This window comes from Chelonus insularis, unplaced genomic scaffold (assembly GCF_013357705.1).
Source record: "Chelonus insularis isolate UGA/USDA-ARS -01 unplaced genomic scaffold, ASM1335770v1 contig_25_pilon, whole genome shotgun sequence".
Taxonomy (NCBI): Eukaryota; Metazoa; Arthropoda; class Insecta; order Hymenoptera; family Braconidae; genus Chelonus; species Chelonus insularis.
The window spans coordinates 486,442-507,344 of NW_023276451.1; the positions used below are offsets into that span (position 1 = coordinate 486,442).

The window sequence follows — 20,903 nt, forward strand, 5'->3', positions numbered from 1 at the left end:
CGTTACCGAGATAAAGATTAAGTAAGATGAATTAAACGGACTTGATTAATGTTTAATAATTTATGATGAAAAAAGAAGAAAAAGAGATTAATAAGGTGAGAAACAAATATTAAAAGGGAAAATATTCTATTGGTAATAGATAAACTATGAAACAAATGATTGATATATTTACTTGGAGCAGTTACCTGCACATATGAATGTTAGAAGCCGTAAATATTACTCATAATTCTTTTATTCTTTTATTTTAATTCAAACGTTTTTTATTTTCCTTTACATTTGTTTAATCTGTTTCTAGAGAAAATAACTTAATGAGTTTATGATTTTTAATTTTTCCTGTATTTCTTATCCTTTGTCTGTTGTGAGTGATAAATCAATATTCATCACAAAACGTAAAATTTCTTTCAATAAAATATAATTATTAATTTGTTCTGTAAATTTAAACCAATTAAATAATTAAAAAGTTCATTTTCTGATGGAAAAAATGCAAATAAATAAAAATTGGTGTAAAATCATTGATAATATTTTAGTTAATAGTGTTATTGACTTAATTATCAATCAAGTAACTGAAACGGGTATTGAGTTATTTGCGAGCTCCTGTAATTTTTTATTTTTTCTGTATTCATTATTGATAAAAGAAAAAAACTAGAAGAAACAAAAAAATAGAGGGAAAAAAATATTTTTTAAATAAAATAAAAATAAATGGAAAAATGTTTGGCATTCAGCAAATTTACAAAGTAAAAGAACTAAATCGATATTGAGTGCTGCTTATTGTAATTATTTTTTTCTTTTTTACCATTAACACTAAAAACACTTGAATATTTTTAATAAAATATTTATTTTCTTGCATAGTTGAACACCGCTAATATAATGTCCGTTTAATAAAATTTTCTACTCTTCGGCTGATTCAATGATAATGACGTATTTGATTATTATAGTATTAATTTATAACACTCAACGATGATAAAAGTAATATTTTATAAACAAAAGAGTGGATTCAAAAATCATTCTTTAAAGTGATAATCAGTTAATGATAATTTTTGTTGACGTTAAAATGTAATTCTATGTTTAATGTTTTACTTTAATGTGGCAGTGATATTTTGTTTGAAAAGTAGTGAAAAATATTCAAACAATTGAAAAGCAAAAGCTTAGTCAACACAGATTTTGTACATAAATGAAATTCGTAAAAATTAAAGCAATTGAATACTAATGAAAAAATTTTAAGAAAATTGCCAAATTGTCGGTGCATGTATTGACTCGATCTTTTGTAAATAAAGTTATGAACATGTAAAAATCCATAAACTCATAATAAATAAAAATATGGATTGCATTTGCAGGATACAAATACATGAGGACATTTTACTCTTAAACTCATGGCTGTCATTACTTGATTAATAATGTTTAAATAAATAAACATTACAGGAACAAGGATAGACTATTTTTTGATTTTAGAAGAATTTCCAAGAAGATTGTTTATTCCTTAATCGTTATAATAAATTTAATATTATCAATCGTGTAATGATATTCGTGAAAATAACCAAGTAAGTAATTTTATTAGTTTTCATACAGATTTTAAAAATTTAAATCTTCGACAAACTTCGAGAATGGCGCCACTATTAGCCGAACTTTGCCGAAGATGAACTCCCTCTAATTAGTGACGATTGTACTAATATGTCCTAAGATGGCGGATCTACCTCGGGAGCGTTAATATCTGTCTCTCCGTATAATTTGTTTTATTTTTGTTAATTACGTTTATAAATAATTTTAATATAATGTAAGTGTTTATTGTATACCGTTACATCGGTGAAAGTTAGTAAAGCTTAATAAATATATTAATTTTACCAGATAGTAGTCGCCAATGATTGATTTATACTATCTGGCATAGAATGAAAGTATTGATATTGGATGTAACAGAAGTTTTAGTAGGTAACTCACTCAATTTTATAATCCGACAATGAAATAAAAAAAAAACAAGTATATTGTAAATATAAAATTTAACTTAAATTATATTTCTTATTTACATCCTATTTATTTTCAGCAGGTTTCTTTAGTTATGTAGAATAACTTGAGAAAACTTAGTTTTTACCATTTTTGTCATAAATAATAACATAAAAATATAAAAAATAAATAAAACACTTGATAGTCGCGAATCGTATTTCATTTTCAAAACAAATGAGAGGTCGCTTACTGCGAGGGAATTGAAAACTACCAGTTCGACATAGTCTGTCCGAGGTCATAGAACGAAAAATAATATATTAAAAAAAATAAAATAAATTTATTTTGTAGTGAATTAAGTTGGATACTATGTATGAAGAAAACTTCAATAATTCTTGAACATTTCAATGTTGTGGACTGGTGAGTGAGATATTGAATAGTAACGGCAGGTAGAAACTTTAAGAGAAGAATAGAAACTGAGATGAATAGGTAGTAACAAGTAAAGAAAATCATATGGATCAGATGGTTTTAACCCACTGGGTCGAAGAGAGATAGTCATCCCACCGGTCGTTTTACTGAATGTCAGCCATTGTGTGTGGATATGTATGATCATTGGGTTCTCGAGCCTGCGTTCTTTAGCGCGATCTTGTCGCGTCCAGGCTATTAAAATAAGTACACTTAATTCTCAAGTATCTGTGCAAATTTTTCTCCGGTTGCTATATTAATTTTAAAGATATGGTCATTGTCATCAGGATTTGATCAGCCTTTTAAATTTTAAAGACATTCGTGAGCACGTAATAATAGAAGATTAAAAAAGATTATGAACATTCATCAGTATCATATTATTCATTTGTTACCTGCATAAATCGTGTTGATGATGCAAATCTGTCATATGTATTTTGTGGTACGCCATTATAATATGTAGCCATTTGCTTGTCAATAATTAGGTTTAAGTACAATAGTCGTGTGTGACGTGTTGTGGAGAAAAAACGGAAATGGCACAATGAAAAACCTCAGACAAGTCTCTTGGATTTACATTACTCTATAAAATACAGGAGCATGAAAAGAATATACAATAAATTCTTTCAGACATTTAATTTGGTAAATGTAATTTTTTTTTATTTAATTTTTTTTATTTAGGTCTACATTATTAACTCAGGAGATTCACTATATTTTAATACTTTAGAATACAATACTAGTTTGAAATGGGTTAATACTTGAAATAATAGAAAGAGAGCACTGTGCACGTCATTTACTAAATAAAACGATGTTAAATTTTTTATGAACAATTGAAGACTCGTGAGTGTTGGAAGATAAGTTAAAGTTGTGATCTAAATATAAGAAATAATATAATTTAGAAATTGGTGATGTAAATACTCGTCAATTATGACTTTAAATGATAATTAAATTACTTTAAGTATATCAACGATTATAATCAAGAACAAAAATATTTCCAGAAAAAAGGCATTATTATTGGGTAAGGAAATATGTATAATTAAAATCATTACATAATAAGCACGAGACTTGAATCAATTGGTGAAAAATACTTTGAGAAAGCTTTAATTTTTTTAAGTACAATAAGAGGAGTGTAGTGTGCATAGAATATAAGAAAAAGTAAGAAAATCAATTTATTTGCAAGTATTGGAGCGTATTCCTCCGTAACAGAAGAAGTTTATTCTAACTTCACTACTATAATACTATATAACATACATAGAAATAGGTAATAAATACGCTACAAGTAGATTGTGTCATTCTGAGCGTAAATATTCATTTTCAAGTACAATTTCCTTAAATTTTAAACAATTCAAGGAAATAATTACTTGAAACTCGATTAGATTGTTATGTACATATGTTATCTTCTTATGATGCAGAGTTTATTGTTATAGATGGCGCTGTTCATCATTTTTTAGAATTTGCTCGCAAAATGATATTTTTGTATTACAATCATCAATTTATATCATTTTGCAAATAAGAATTTATTTACAAACCTTGTAATTATAATCATTATAAACTAACTACTTGATCAGTTATGTAAAGAAAAAAAACTTTCGATGAATTACTTCGAGTATCGACAAAAAATTGTGATTGAACCTTGGCGCTACGATCGTTTTATTATGGGAAGTGGGAGTTGATAGGATGCTACGACATCGCGAGAAGCGAAGGGTCGAACGCGTGTGCTGAGTAACTTGGATTAAAAGATTTTTTTATTGAAAAATAATAGAAAGTCAAATTTATTGTTAAAATTATATAAATTAATTTTTTCGATTAAACCAAGGTAAGTCGATAAAACTATAATCAAAATTATGACAATTATATTTGACGAATAAAATGGATTCGTATATCTTGGAAAATGGACAAAGTGGAATCGTAGTTGATTGCATGACGCAATATATTGACCATCTGCTGCAAGTATTCAATTTTTATTTGGTCCAACTGAATACAAAGAAAAATAAATATTATACATTACAGTAGCCATTCTAATCACTATATCAAAAATAGTTTTCGATGAATGATATGTACAAATCAAAGCACGTGTTTAATCATAACGCCATAGTTCCACCATAAATTAGCAATTAATAACTGTATTAAATTACCCTTTAAGTTGAAATATGGAATGTTTATAACATTTGCTTTGAAGAAAACTATAAATTATATATTGATTAGATGTTACTTGTCATGATATGATGTTGAAAGTCAGAAGTGTTGATTTAATGATAACCATAGCATTACAACATAATCATGGAATTTTATGCCAATTCAATGATTACAGTTATAAAAAATTTGAATGAATAAATTGGGAGATTTAAAGAAAAAACTGACATATTATGAGTCAATATTCAAAATACATAATTTATTAAAAATAAATAGATTCACAAAAAAGTACTACGTTGAGAACCACCATTACTAAGCAGCTCCTACGAATATGTACGTGAGTGTATAATAAAACTAGACGGGGCAGCTGAGCACAATGTGACACAATATATCTAGATGTATAGCATAATCTGGAGTTCTCAACTTTTGATGGATATTGAACTTGAAGTACAAAATGAATAATGAAACAAGTGCAATGTTGAATTGAAATTGATCATGTGTTAAAAAAAAAAAAATGTTTTTACAAGTGAATAGTAAGTTTTATGAAAAACAATTTTATGTAGTGAAGAATGATTCATTGATGTGATGAGGTGTATGTTGAAAATAACGAGTGGTTCATGACAATGGAATATACCATGGTTTTGTAGTTGAGTAAATTTCTACAAGAACACATATTAGAGATTAATCATTTTTTTTGTTGTATGTACTACGGTGAAAAAATAACAGATTCAGTACACTAAAAATGATTAATAAAATAATTCGAAGGCTTCTACAGCTATGTTATTAAATTGATTTACGTTTATTTTTATTACATCAAATCCAGATTTTAATAGTGTTATAAATTTGTTAATAATTTGTATTTTCATATACAAGTTTATTTATGTATAAATGAATAAGTCTTTATCGAATATTATTATAAAATTTAATCACGTGAAGTTGATGTAAACTATTATTAAATTAAACAATCACACCTCTTCTGGGTGCAGGTGAAGAAAAGAAATCTCTATCAAGATGGATGAATATGATCAAAAGTTTGCTGATATGCAAAAGTATATCCCTTTTTTAGAAGCCATGATTGCAAGGCTTACTAAAGCTAAAGAACGAGATCCATCAAGAGAAGAACAATTAGGAAAAATGCGGCAACTTCATGGAATTTTATCAAGCAGCAAAAGAAAGTACGTCAAAATTTCGATCTGGTATCATCATATATTTTATTCAGTTTCATTCATGGTTTATAAACTTCATCTAATTGCAGCAAATTTATTAACAAACATCGAACGTATGCAGAAATCGGAAGATCGAAATTATTTATAAAAATAATTTATCCGATAATTGTAAAAAATAATATATTGAATCAAAAATGTTATTGTTGTTTATAGTTTTTATCATTTTATACAGGCTAATCTCAAAGTATTTTCACCCTACACGTAATTTTTGCTTTATGATTTCTGGGAACTGCATACGTTTTTTAATTCATTTTTTAAAAATCATTTTTTATTTGATTGTGTGAGCCATGCAAACATTAACAATATCATCAACGACATTTCTTTTGTTTTTGACAGGTTGAAACTTGAAACGCTCATAAAATGCGAAGATGTATTACAAAAGCTGCACAGTAGAGTAGGAAAGGTAGCTATTTTATTCGTGATAATGTAAATAAAATGATTGGTGATTTCGCAATGTAGTAAATTTATTTTTAAAAACTTCTTTTTGTGAAATTTAATTTTTAAAACTATTTGCTTGGCTTTTGTTGTGGGTTTAGAAAACTAAGAATCTTATTTAACTATTCTAATTCGACTCGAGTTTCAGGAAACTGATGGTTTAAGCTTTTCATCAAAGAAGAACGGAAATTTAAATGAAACGTCATCAGAGTGAGTTATATCATGAATTATAATCATTTAAAAGAATAGTGAGAAAGTACAGCTGTTTTGCAAGTTAAACTTCAATTTTCAGATCGTCAGAAAAAAAGAGCAAGTCTAAAAGCTCAAAAGATATCAATTCTAAGAAGTTAGATGCTAAATCTTCGCATGTTGAAAAAACAAAAATTAAAAAGAAAATGGATGAGACTCCAGCAAGTCCTAGTCCACCAGCTAGTCCTGATCGACAGGGTGAGTCTACTGTAACGCCCATTATTATTCCCACTGAACGTAAAAATGATTATCCAAGTGAAAAGGCAGACAGTAAACCTGCAAGTCCTGAGCCTTGTGAAACTATATCAACAGCTCAACCAATTATCATTCCAACTGAACGAAAAGATGAACATTCAGGACATTCCAAGCGATCATCTAATGATTCCAGTCCTTCTAAGGGGATTCGGAAGTTTTCTTCAGATAAAAGTCATTCTGATGGTTTAGATAAAGATTTAGTAAAAAATGATTCAAAAAAAAATCTTAAAAAATCTGAATCTTTATCTCCATCTCGAAAAAGTACTTTATTATTATCCAAACCAGAATTATCTGGTCCACCTTTATCTATGGAGGACTTAGCTGAACTTCTTAATGAAGATTCTAATAAAAAAAGCTCACATTCAGATAAAGATAAAAATAAATTGAAAGATAAGTTTTCACAAGACAATAAAAAAATCGACAAAGATATAAAGATGACAGGACAGACTTCTCGTGAAGATGATGACGACAATGAAAGACGTTGGGAAGAAGTAGATAAACACATTGTTAAAATGACTGGTCGCAAAAATTTTAATTCAGGAAAAGTTGGGAATTTTAAATCAGATAAACCATTATTTGGCAAACGATTTGAAGATAAACATCGATCACTTTCGCCAGCTTTTAAAAATATTGATCGTGACTCACGATTTTCTGATAATTATGAAAGATATCCACGTCATTTTCACAATAACTCAGATGTAAATCTAAAGAAAAACAATTTTCCCCATCACTCAGACATGCACCAACAAAGAATGGGTCAACCGAATCACATGGGACCTTCAGATGGTGATTTTAGACGGGATAACATGGATTTTTGTCGAGATAATCCAGATTTTAGACGTGGAGATTTTTATGATATGCATAATCAAGGAGCAATGCTCCACTCACCTGGTAATAGTGGATATACCAACCCATCATGGAGTTCACAAAACACTAATATGCGAAATCATCCTAATAGTCAATTTCCAAATTCTGGCAATATGCCATCACATCAAGAAATGTGGGGAATGGGACCGAATGGTCCAGTAGATGATTACCCTCAACAACACCACATGTCAAATCGATTTGGACCTAATCGTGTAGGAAGGCCAAACAATGATCTAAATTTTTCTGATGACATACCTCTTTCACCTTCACAAGGACCTATTCCGTCCCTAATGTCTGCCCCACCCATGTTTCCCAATCCTCAATTTTGTCCCCAATTCCCTGCTGAAAATAGACCTTTCGAACCTCCTTTTGACCATCCTAATGAATTTTCTCAAGGTCCAAGTAGACAATGGGAACCTAATCGCCCAAATGATATACCTTTCGATAGGCCTGTAGATTTTCCGAGACATCAATGGGATGGACAATCTAATAGGCCCAATGAGCCATCTTTCGACCGGCCAGATTTTCCACATGGTCCTCCAAGACAACCACAATGGGAACCTTTATCAAATCGACCTCTCAACGAACCTAATTTTCTTGAAACACATCGAGGAAGAGGAATCGATAATGCTTATGGTCGAGGAAATAATATAGATTCTCCATCATGGTGTCGTGGAGGTAATGGGCCCGGCGATTGTCCACCCGGTAGAGGTAGAAATCCGGATCATTTTCCGACTGATAGAGGAAGACCCGGAGAGCCAGCTCTTAGTGGGTATAATCGTCGCAACGAGTGGGATCGTCCAACAAACGATTCTCCTAATAGATTCGGCCACAGAGATCCTCGATTTCGGCAGGAGCAAGTAAGTCAACAACCACCTGCTATTGATTCTCGGAATCGATCCGAGCAACCTCTTCAATCTACAGTGAATGCTTCAACTTCATCTAATGTAAGAAGGGATCCTCGATTAATAAAAGATAATCCACATCTTGCAAAAACCAAAGATACTTCTCCAGTTCAACGGGATCCACGACGAAGAAATTCGGATTCAAAAGAATCCAACACTTGTTCAAATCCCAATGTCACACCACTAACGAACAAAATTGGCATTTCAGAAAAAGGGAAAGATGCTAATCCAAATGATGAAAAATTAAAGAAGAATTTAATTGACAATAAATCAAGTAATGAAAAAACCATTAAAGATAAAGAAACTATGCAGTCGCCGTTAGAGCATCTTTATGGTGTTGTAGACATAACTGCTAAAACTGGGAAAGGTTATGGATTTCAAAAATTTAAAATTCCTAAAATTAAAAGACCTGAAATTGTTCCTAGACCTCCAACTCCTCCGAAACCATCTCGTGCGTCACGTGATGATGACGATTGGAGTTCACCAATCGAAAATAAAAATACAAAATCACAAGATAGTAAAAAGATAGAAGTAACAAGTACAACAAATGAAAATAATGATCTCGCAGTCACTACTAGTTGTACTGATGTGGCTCATGATTCCAAACATTCTGATGCAGAAATACTGAGAAAAGAGGTACCTGAATCAGTAAAAACTGATGAAAGCGATGAGTATGAATCGAGAATTGATACTTCTACTCCTAGCAAAAAAACTGACATAAAGAATCAAATAAGTCCACCGAAAGAAAATGATAATGAAGAATCACTTGAATCGTTTATCAAAAGATCATTAGAATCAGGTGAAGCTTGGAAACTTCTAGAACAAGCAAAATTTCTTCGAAAATTGACTGTAGCCTATCAAACGAAGAATCTACATAACCAAATGAAAAAAAAATATGTTGTGAGTGGGTCGGAAAGTAATAGTTCTGATTCAGAAGAAACTATAAAGAATAGAAAAAAAATTTTGAAGAAGAAAAAATCTGCAGTTATATCAGATACTTCGGATGAAGAAAATCAAAGTGAAAAAAGCCAACAGGCAAGTCCCAAATCATCTAGAAAAAATAAAAAAAGCCAGAGTACAGAGAAAAAAGAAAAACTAGCTGATACTGACGTTGAAAATGAAGAAGAAGACAACCATGATGATGATGATAAAGAAACGAAAACTAATGATAACAAATCTCCAACAAAAAAGAAAAAAGTAACAAAAAAGGTTAAAGGAAAAGATAAGAAATCGGATGAATTAACGATTGAGGATCCAGAAAATAAAGAAGAAAAAACGCAAGAAGTGACATCTGTCAACGAAGAAAAGAAACCCCGTAAGTTTCGACGAAGAAATTCTTTGGAAATGTTACAAGAAGATATACGAGAAATGTTTATCAGTGAAGGTGTTGTAACTGCGACTGGACATCGAATGTGCAGATTGCAAAAAGAATCTGAAAAAAATGCAGATGGTACTGAAAAAAGCTATCGTTCTATTTATGTTACAAGTTCACCTGATGGATTAGATGAAGATTCATCAGAAGAAAAATCTTCTAAAAGAGTTCGATCGAGAAGTAGAGCCCGAAGCCGAGCTAGAAGTAGAGGAAGGTCTAAAAGTAGAACAAAATTACAGGATAGAGCGAGATCTAAGAGTAGAGGCAGGTCCAAGAGTAGAACCAGGTCCAAGAGTAGAGTAAGATCACAAAGTAGAGAAAGATCCCAAAGTCGAACAAGATCTGAAAGCCGTACTAGGCCCCAAAGTAGAGCTAAGAAAAATAAAACCCCTGAATGCCAAGATCCAGAAAAACCTCCAGTTCAGAGACGAAAAAGGAATCCGAAACGTTCAAGTAAAATTTCAAAAGAAACTGTAAGCAGTTCCGATGACGAAAATAATTCTGGAACACCAAAGAATGATTCTAATATTTTAAATCAAACAACTGAAACCTCAATAAGTACAAATCCTGAAGAATCAGCAAATCAAGACGTTGAATCGAATGAAATAGAAGACTCTAACCGTACATTAAGACGAAGCGAAAGAGTAGCCATGAAAGAACCTCGAATAATAATTGAAAAAACTGAGCTTGCGAAGATTGATTCTTCAAAAATTATGTTTGATACATCATCTGATGAGAGTTTTGCTATTGACGTACCTGGACTAACCGCTGTTGTGGATATTTCGTTACATTCAGAGCAACCATCATCACCAATTGTGAACGATCCGCCAACCAATTCTTATACTAAAGTTTCCCAAAAGACGAAGAAAATTCGAAAACGCAAGGCCAAAGAAACTGACAAACAGTCTAGAGTCACGCCGTCTATTATGGATGACGACATTAGTATGGCGTCAGACGTTTCAATAACAAGTAGTAACGCGTCAAGTAACAAGAAAACGTCGAGTATTTCAACGCTAGTAGATAATAACGAGGAAGTGATAACAAATATTTTTGGAAATTTTGTTGAAGATAAAAATAAAGAAACATGTAATGCAGATAATTCAGACGTTGACGTAGAAAAAGACATGGACGAGTCCGAAAGTATTAAAAAACCTCCGATCAAAAGAAAGAAGAAGAAAAATACTTGGCAAATGGGTATTGTACCACGATGTAAAAAGAAAAGAAGTGTAAATTCGAATAACGAAACAGACGAAGCATCTTCTCCGTTATCTATTGAACAGAAAAGTGATGTGACTGCTGATGATTCAAGAAGTAACACTCCTATTATGACCAAAAGCAGTGAAAGTAAGAAAAATATCAAAAATACATCAAATTCACCGAAAAAATCTTCTTCATCTTCGGTTAATACTACTACCATATTGAAAGATAAAGAAGCTGAATATCCTGATCTGACACTGAATCAACTGATTGAATATGCTTGGACTGGTCAAGAAAAATATCAATGCCTTCTTTGTCCATTTTTGGGGAAAAATATAGTACATCACTACAAATCAGTTCACCCAAAGAATGAAATAATGATTTCCCGGTTGACTTACTTAGATGCTAAACGTGCCATAGATGAATCTAAGGATGAAATTTTCATTAAGTGTTCTGAAAAACTCAATAGTAGACCGAATCGAAAGTTTAATTGTAGATTTTGTATTTTTATATCAGAAGGTGTCAAAGAGAATGCTATTGAAATGTTTTATGAACATTGTACTACTCATACTGGTGAATATAGGTTTACTTGTAAGAGTTGTGGCTACCAAACAGTTTCTAAATCAGCAATAAAAACTCACTATTATAAAGTATGTCGTAAAAACTGTGATAATATTCTACTGTCTTACACTGAAGATTCAATACCCAAAGAAGATTATGTTCCAGGTTTTTTATGTTCTCTTTGTAACTTTATTCAATTAAAAGAACATAATGTGCAAAATCATATTGACAAACTTCACAAAGACATCTCGAATGTAGAAATTATAAAAGTCAATATGTCTGGTTTCGCCAATATAAAAGATAACAAAGATTTTGAAGAACATTTTGAAGAACCTGTTGTAAAAGAGGATTCTGATGCTATCTCGATGGATGAAGATAGTAATGCTAAAACTGAAGATAGTGATGAAATTGAACAAAAGAAATCCACTAAAGATAATGCTAGTACGAGTGCAGCAATGAAAAATGATGTAAATCAAGATGAAGGGGAGAATTCTGTTATCAAAAACTTTAATGCTTTTGTTTGTCCTCCTGAGCTTGAAAAGAAAGAGGTAGAAATACAATTGGAAAGACAAAAGAAAATGCAACAGATACTAAATGATTTGGGGAAAAAGCTTCAAAAAGATTCTACTAAACGTGTATCAATTATTGATCAATTGAAAGATAAAATGACAACAATAGGTACAGAATCTGAGCCAACTCAATCGATAAATTTTGAACGTGTTGAAAATGATAAAGAAGATAATATAACTCTTCAAGGATCAACAATATTGGATGAAAATGTTAAAACTGAAATTCAAACTGATCCATTACCGGTTGCACTTAATTCATCATCTGTAGGATCTGATGAAGTAATAGATATTGATAAAATTGATGATGACTCTAATGAAGGAAAATCTGAGAAAAAATTAAAAGATCCTTTAACTTCACTTCAAGATGATGTTCAAAAGAGTGAAACAGAAATAAGTGATGTAGAGCCAACCGAAGATGTCAATAGAGCTTTCGATGAATCTGATTCTAGTGAAGATGATTTAGAAACAGAAGTTTCAACAGATGTTAATTCATTGCTAAAAGATGCTGAAACTATAAATGTACCTACAAAAGTATCAATGATGACAACAATCCAACGATTAGCGGCTCAGCTTCAAAGTGCGAAGAGTTTTTCAGCGACGAATAGTGAAGATGTTGAAGATAATTCCCATAAAGAGTCTGATGTGTCTGAGAATATTGTTACCAGAGTTCCAGTGATTACATCCGTAGAAAGTTTAAATAGAACTGCCGCAGAAATTCCGTGTCAAACGGCTACATTTGAAAGAGAAAATGTACAAGGAAATGAAGGTCCAAGGAACTTTATTAGATTACGAAGACTTAGCGGTGATAAACTTTCTAATAATCAAAATTCGACTGAAAGTAGTATTGATGAACCTATTAAAGAAAATCAGAAAGATACTGAATCATCAAATGAGATTACAGCCAATATTCCCGAAAATGAAGAAGCAGTGGATGACGTAAATAATGATTGTTCTTTCTTGAAAATCGAAAATGTGGTGAGTTTAGCACAACCTGAAAAACGTATCAATAGTAACAATGAAACTATTATCACTGACATACGTAAAGCTGTAGGAACTCCAGTCAGAATTGTGGGCTCATCAGTTCTCAAACAGCCTATAGGCACTAATATCGTGAAAAAAATTCATTCAGTAACTACAACTGAAGGTTTATTAACACGCTTACCTCCTATTAAACCAGCACCTGCTAAAAATATTAAATTTTTAAAAGTTGTACGAGGATTAACAGTGAGAAAACCGAAAGAATCTCCCCTTAGTACAGTAGCACCGAAACTTAAAACTGCCGAGGCATATCAAATGATGTTGACAGCTTTAAAACTTCGCCATTTATATAAATGTATGGCTCGAGCATGCACTTTCACATCTGACTCTATGGAATCTTTTGGTAAACATTTTAATCAACATGTAGAAATGAACGAGCGGAATAAACCAAATGCAGTTTATGATTATCAAAAATGCCCTTACTGTAGTGAATCATTTTCAACGTGGGATACTATGAAAGCGCATTACAAATCAAAACATTCCTTTTGTTCATACCAATGTAGCTATTGCTTTTATCGAGCTTTTACTCAATCTTATGTCGAGCTGCATCAACTCGCATCTCATCCAATCAAGCCTCTTTCTGTAATATTAGGTATGAGAGAATATCATGTACCAGAAAAGGTTGATGTACGCGAAGTTATACTACCTTATGTCTGCAAACATGCCTGTGATAAAGTATTTTTTGTTCCTGAAGCTTTCATGTCACATTTAAACACTAAACATGAACCACCTCTATCGATTTTTTATTGTCATATTTGTCCACATTCCTGTTTAACGTCAAAACAACTTGTTTCTCATTACAAGCTCCATGGACTTTATAAGTATCAATGTCTGTTTTGTATTTTTGGTGCTGATGGATTGCGAGAAATGCATAGTCATTTAAGTGTAATGCACTGTAATCGTCCTCCGAAAATATTAGAACGATCACTACCTCCACAGCCAGCACGAGACAAAGATGTTCTATTACAATTAATTAAAAGAAATCTTGATGAATCTTACAAGTGTACAGAACTTAAAATTATTAATGAATCAGTTCAAGAGTCATCTGCACAAAAAATCGCAAAAAAACGTCAGCCCCGACCATCTACAACTGCTACGTCAATTACTCCGACAATTATCACTGCTGGAAAAAGTACAAATCCAGTGCCAATTTTGCCACGACCGGTGCAAGTTGTTAATCAACCAGCAGAAGTTCTCAATTTACTCGATAGAAATATTCCTAAAGAATTTTCTGGACGAGTGTCTACTATCATTGTAAAGCCTAATGAAATAACTGTTAAAACTGCTAGTGGATTCAAAGATACTGGCGGAGTTTCGGTAATAAAAACACCAGAATCTAAAACAGACTCAACAGTAGCAAAAATTGCAAAGATTATTGAGAAACCTAATACAAAAATTAATACTATGAAGATAAATCCACCAGTAGTAGACCAAACTAAAGTACAGCTAGTTCATCAAGAGTGTGAATTAGAAGTACGATACGCTAATGAACAGGTCAAAACAAAGATAGCTAATGCTGTGGATCCACTAAGTATTACTGAGGAAGACGATTTACGCTGTGACGAAGAATTTATTAATATCAACCTCTTGGATAATCCTGATATTTTAAAAAGCGTAGAACATTCAAAAAGTAAGGAACTAAGGCCGAGTGATACTAATATTGCCAACAATGATGATGATAGTGATATAGAAATCTTAGAATACATTCAGCACCCTAATAAAACTTCAACTACAACAGAAACCACTGAAGAAAATAAAACACCTCCATCATCAACCAATTCTGATTCATTAACACTTGTTGAAACTTTAGAAGAAAATTCCACTTCGACAGAATCGAAAAATGAAAAAATGGATAAGTCCACTGTAGACACACCTAGTAATGATACAGAATCCTTGAAGCAAACCAGTGAAAGTAATATTCAAACTGAAACTAAGCCTGTTGAAGATATAGTTCAGCCAAAAACTTTAGAAGACATCAAGGATACAGGACTAGATGGAAATAATCTTTATAAATGTGGCTATCCAGGATGTGATTTCAACACAGAAACACCTTCTTGTTTAAAGATTCATATTAAAGACTGCAATTTTGCTAATGAAAAGAAAGAAGTAAGCTGTCCACATTGTAATAAAAAGTTCGTCAAAGTTGGTTACTTATTGGAACATTTTAAAATACATGGACTGAAACGTTTTGGTTGTTCATTATGTAAATATCGATGCGCAATGTCATATCAAGCTTCAAATCATATGAAAATGAAACACAAGGTTGGCTCCGTTAAAATGATACCAGCAGATCCTTCTAATCCTTCAGAAAATGGTCTTTTTATCATTCATCCTCTTGTAAGTATTTTTTTTTATTATATAAGTGAAGTAAAATAAAAATAATTATGAAGTTCATACTGGATTTTGATATTACAGAAAACAAGTATTGTCAAAATTCGAGGGAAAAAAGGTATGAAAATCATTACTAAGGGATTTATAACGGAAGATAAAGTAAGTTATAGCCCTTCGGAAATAGATTCTTTACCTCGCCAAGCAGTTTATAATCGTGAGGTCCAATGTGCGATTTGCAAATATACTAATAAAGTTCGTTCAAATATAATCCGACATTTGCAACGTCACGCCAAAGATGAAACAGTGCCTGAATCTGGTCCAGTCAATCCAGTTCCCTGTTTAGATAAAAAAGAAAGAATGTTTGATAAAATGGTTAATTTAGCTAGTAGTTCTCATCAAAATGGACGCATGGGTGGAGTATCAAAAGAAGCTGTGACACCGAGTGAAATTGAATCACTGCCAAAATACGTCCCAGAACATAAAAGGTATTTGAATACTTGAGAAAGTTAATGAGAGTTCTAATAATATCCCTGAGGTTTTATATAATTTCCTCAATTATTTTTCAGGTATGTCTGCAGCGTCCCAGAATGTAATTATCTTACCGTGGATGAAACAATGTTGCGGTGTCATTTGAAAGCCTTGCATTCAGAAGAACAATGTTTTCGATGTCCTCACTGTCCTGCACCATTGCCCGGGCAAGAGTCGAGAAATATACCAATTGACAAAATGGGTGTGCACTTAAAAATTCACGACACCAGATTATACAAATGTTCTCACTGCAATTATCATCATTATCATAGGTTTGTTATCACTTGTATCACATTCATCGCCTTCATAAAAAATAATCGGCATTCTTATTCAACGTTTATACAACGATATATCGACTCAGTTAAGATATATTTTTCTCATTTTCACATTATCAATATATTCACTGCTCACTGCAATTATTCACCATATAAATGTTATATTTGATTAAAATATAATATTATTGTAATTTGTAAAAGTTATTTGATAATTTTTTCTTATTTTTAAACAGATACGTTGTTGAACGTCATTTAACAGACAAACATCCGGAAAAAAGACCTTTCGTAAAAGTAATACGAGAAATAGTTACTCCAGAAAATACACAACAATCAACTACAGCAGAAGATAATGAGGACGGACCTGCTGACAAGGATGGAAATTATTGGAAATGTAATATTTGTGATTATAAGTGTGTTTATAAATCTGAAATGGTTTCTCACGCTTTGTCAGTACACAATGAGAAGGCCCAATTTAAGTGTTCAGGTTGTCCATTTAAAACTACAGCAAGAATGAGTTTAGAGCAACATATTATTGCGAAGCATTTGAACGTTGAAGACATTGATTATACATTGGTTTTTGAACGAATTAAAGGACCAAGAAAAGGAATTGAAAATCTAGAGCAATCTACTCCTGATGAACCTTTTGATACCACTCCTTTGTGGCGTAGAGATATGCCTAGAATTCGACACATTCGGGGAATACTTTTAGAAGATGAAACTGAAGTATCTGCAACTGAGACTTCTGTGAAAGCAACAAAACGTAAGAGTGAATTAGAATTAACTTCGAAGCCAAGTAAAATGATCAAAACGAAATCGATGGATGGAACCGGTTCGAATGAAGGTAAAACTAAAACTGATGTAAAGAGTGCCACTCCTGATGGTTCAAGTGAATTAAAAGAAGATATAAAACAAAAATTGGAAGATCATTTCAAGAAAAATAGCGCTGAAGATTTAGATTCTTTAGATGCTGAATTTTATGGAAAGCCAGATTCAATGTACTATGTTTGCTCACTTTGTCCTGATTATAAATCGAAATTCCGACAGGATATAAAAGAACATCTATACCGAGACCTTAAATACTGGCGATGGCATTGCAAAACCTGCGGATATTTAACTATTTCTCAAGCACAAATAACTAAACATGTGAACAGACAGCATAAAAATGAAAAACCAGATGTTGTAGCTATTAAAAGTAATCCACAAATCGAAGCTTGGGTAAGTGACATAAGTCAATTAAATACTGTATTCCATTAGATATTTTTAAATATGTTAATTGAAGTATCGATTATCATGTATTTCGTGATGGTTCAATAACATTGTCTAGCAGCTGAAATCATTTATCCTGTCATAAAGATTATCGGAAAATTTTATTAAACCATAAATCTATTTCCTATTAACTATTCAAAATAATTATAGAGGTCTCATGAACACATGCGCGTGCGCTCATTACATTATTATTATATGTTTATATTAAATATTTTTTATCAATATATATGTATAAATTTTTCGTGAGTGACATCTTAAGAATATTTGAATCAGTTGTTTGCCGGTCGATCAAATACTTTGAAGTTACTGAAAATTAATTGAATTTTAGAGACAAATTTAACGAAAGTTTACATTAAAATTATTGCTTTTTGTCTTTCAGGTACACAATTTCTTGCGAAAACAGTGGGCAATGATGCGAGGAATTTCGGATGATATTTTATCAAGTCCTGAATCAAAGTTAACTAAATTATCACCAAGTACATTACCAACTAACTCTTCTAAACCTTCACCATCTAAAGTTGATTCAACAATAATTTCTAACAACTCTGAAATTCCTGTCATACCTTCTTCAACTATTACTTCTTCCACTGTTGTAAAAACTGCTGATCTTACTGAAACGATCACAAATATGCCAAGTGTGAATAAAATAAAGGTGAATGTTGAGCCTGATGTCAGTATGGAGGATGATCAAGAAGAAGATGATGATGATGATGGCGATGCTCTTATAATTGATAGTAGAGAAGATGTAGTAGAAGAAATTGATAAGCCTGTAGATAAATCTAACCCAGTATCTGCAAACGAAGTAAAAGAACCTGGACAAACTTACGTTTGTAAGCACTGTAACACGAAATTTAGTCGATGGCGTGGCTTCAAGCTACACATTCAAATTAATCATCTTAAACGTCTTGGATTCTTATGTCCTTATTGCGATAGAAGTACAAATTCTGAAGGAATGATGAGTCAACATATTCGAGCGAAACATCCAGGATGTCCAGAAGAAATAATTCATAATCCTGCAGCTGGTGGTCCTGATCTTTCAGATGAATTTTGGGAAAAAGAATATGGGCTAGTACTTCCTAAAAAAACAAAGAAGCGAAAATGTAAGTCAAGCTCTACTGAAGATGCTGTAGATAATCTAGAAAAAGTCGGAACATCAGATATTTGTAAAATTTGTGGATTTACTGCTATGAACTTTACTGGATTGAAAGCTCATATGAGAGCTCATGCTAATAAACATACATTGAAATGCGTATATTGCAGTTTTACAGCTAATTCAACATCAGATGTTTGGCAGCATTCAGAAATAAATCATCCACTATCAGAGTGGAAAGCTGAAGAGATTCCTTCACCAGGATCATCAGAAAGTCCTTCAGTACATGTGTATTCAAAAAGCAATAATGAAGATTATAGTAAAGATATTGAAGAAGAATCTATTGAACCTATCATTGAAAATGTTGATACTCATATCGTTTTTGGATGTTTTTATTGTAATTTACGCACTACTTCTTTAGAATCTGTTAAAACACACTGGAGTACCATTCATAAAGATCTCAATTCCAATTCTAAAGTAAAAACTGGTGTTCCTTTTAGATATAAAGAAATTCCTGTAAAAATATCAGCAAATCCAAAATTAGTAAAATGTGGATATTGTCAAAAAAGAGGATCTTTGAGTCAATTACGAAATCATTGTAAATCAAAACATAGGAATTTGCCACTTAAATTTGTTGAAGCTACAGACAGATCACGTGATATCTGGGTTTGCCAATGGTGTAATGAAGTTTGTGAAACACAATCACGAAATGCTCATCACAATATGTTCCATTCACATCTTCTATTTTCATTTAAAATAAAACATGAAATTCCAATGGTTCAGAAAGGATATGTTTGTCCTGTATGTAAATTTGTCAGTGTTTCTCTAATGAAAATGAAAACTCATGTGTCGAAGCATTATGACAAATACAAATGCAAAAGATGCGATCAATGTTTCTCTTCATTTGCTTTAGTTACTCAGCACAGCACAAAAGAACACCCAGGATTGTCTACAAATATTGAAGGATTCGTATCGAATCTTGATGCATTGATGGCTGGTGTTTCTGAAACTGATTTTACTGAACATTTTCCTCCTTCTACTGATGTTCCTCCACCTTCGAATGATATTTTTAGAAACCTTGGAGTTGCTAAAAAATCAACAACCAAACAAATAGTTAAACCTATTGCTACTTCCATTAAAGCAGTTGCTAGAAAATCAACTAATCCATTACCAAGATATCCTCCAGGTATTGTCTTTGAAATTGGTGATACCGACAATAATGTTGAAAGTGTGGGTCCGACTGCATCTTTGGTTGGATTTAGCTATTATGGTATTCCAAAAGAAGAAGTTGACTTGTCAAATTTGAATACCACAATGGCTGTTGGTAGTGCGCGAATGAAAGTGAAATGTACACATTTAGCGCAAATAATTAATATAGAACCTCGTGTGGTATTAAAGGATATAAAAAAAGCTACAAACTTCCCCTCAGTATCATAGTAACCAAAATATATCAATGTTCATTTATAATTAATTCATTTCATTTATTATTTATTTGTCATACTTATTTAATACTTTGAACTTAAGATGAGCCAGGTTTAGATATTAATTATGTTTTGTTTGGTTTTGTTTGTTGAGATGTGTTGTCTGGACAAATGTTTTTAAACTATTAAGACTAATTTAATTAACTAAAAACCATTTTTTTGTCATTAATACTCATGTATATATATATATATATATATATATATACATCTGCAACAAAAGCTTGTGTGAAAGATTATGTAAAATGTCTTAAAAGAATTATAGAATCCTCTATAACTTATTTTTATGGTGGTCAGAAAAAAATTGTTTTAGATCAAAACTTGGCTCGAAAAATGAAGACTGAGACTGTCTCATATGTACATAGTGTAAACTAATGAAAATATTATTAAAAGATATTTTTGATTTTTGTACAAAACTTCTTGTATTTTGAAATACCAAAATAATGCATCAATTTTATTTTCAAAACGAAAAAATCTACACAAAATGTTATTCGACTGGTTTTAGTCAATACAAGATATTAGTCATCTCGTTTTTTAGATCATCTGTGTGTATTGAGGAGGAAATTCTTTTTCGCTTTATTAAGTTAAATTAAAAAGCGAAAAATGGTTATTATCAAGTTTCTTGAATGAAATAAGTACTTTAGTATCTCAATATTTGATGAAATAAAATTATATAATTTTTTATAATAAACAATAAAAATGAATTTTCATTTTAATAATTCTTGTTGTTGTAGTTA

The 20,903-nt window shown here is 31.6% G+C and overlaps 1 protein-coding gene across 7 annotated transcripts; it reads left to right on the forward strand.

Moving 5' to 3' along the window:
- The first annotated feature begins 380 nt into the window (after nt 1-380).
- On the forward strand, nt 381-20,574 carry LOC118064908 (uncharacterized). 7 transcript variants are annotated; one of them, XM_035079834.1, is made up of 10 exons: nt 3,871-4,207; nt 4,703-5,170; nt 5,511-5,699; nt 6,087-6,153; nt 6,328-6,395; nt 6,478-15,535; nt 15,614-16,014; nt 16,096-16,329; nt 16,566-17,547; nt 17,978-20,574. In XM_035079834.1, exons 3-10 carry the CDS (start codon nt 5,536-5,538, stop codon nt 20,123-20,125), a joined length of 13,122 nt encoding a protein of 4,373 aa, XP_034935725.1. In that variant the 5' UTR covers nt 3,871-4,207; nt 4,703-5,170; nt 5,511-5,535; the 3' UTR covers nt 20,126-20,574. The 7 variants fall into 7 exon arrangements, with proteins under 7 accessions (XP_034935724.1, XP_034935727.1, XP_034935725.1 ...); XM_035079835.1 differs by having other exon boundaries at nt 4,801-5,170; XM_035079833.1 differs by lacking the exons at nt 3,871-4,207; nt 4,703-5,170 and adding an exon at nt 381-1,923.
- The last annotated feature ends 329 nt before the right edge of the window (nt 20,575-20,903 follow it).

Bases quoted from the DNA above. Each gene is read 5' to 3' on its own strand.
- LOC118064908 (XM_035079833.1), top strand. From the start codon at position 5,536: ATGGATGAATATGATCAAAAGTTTGCTGATATGCAAAAGTATATCCCT. The intron at 6,396-6,477 runs GTGAGTTATATC...TTCAATTTTCAG, and splicing joins TTAAATGAAACGTCATCAGA to ATCGTCAGAAAAAAAGAGCA. The intron at 16,015-16,095 runs GTATTTGAATAC...ATTATTTTTCAG, and splicing joins TACGTCCCAGAACATAAAAG to GTATGTCTGCAGCGTCCCAG.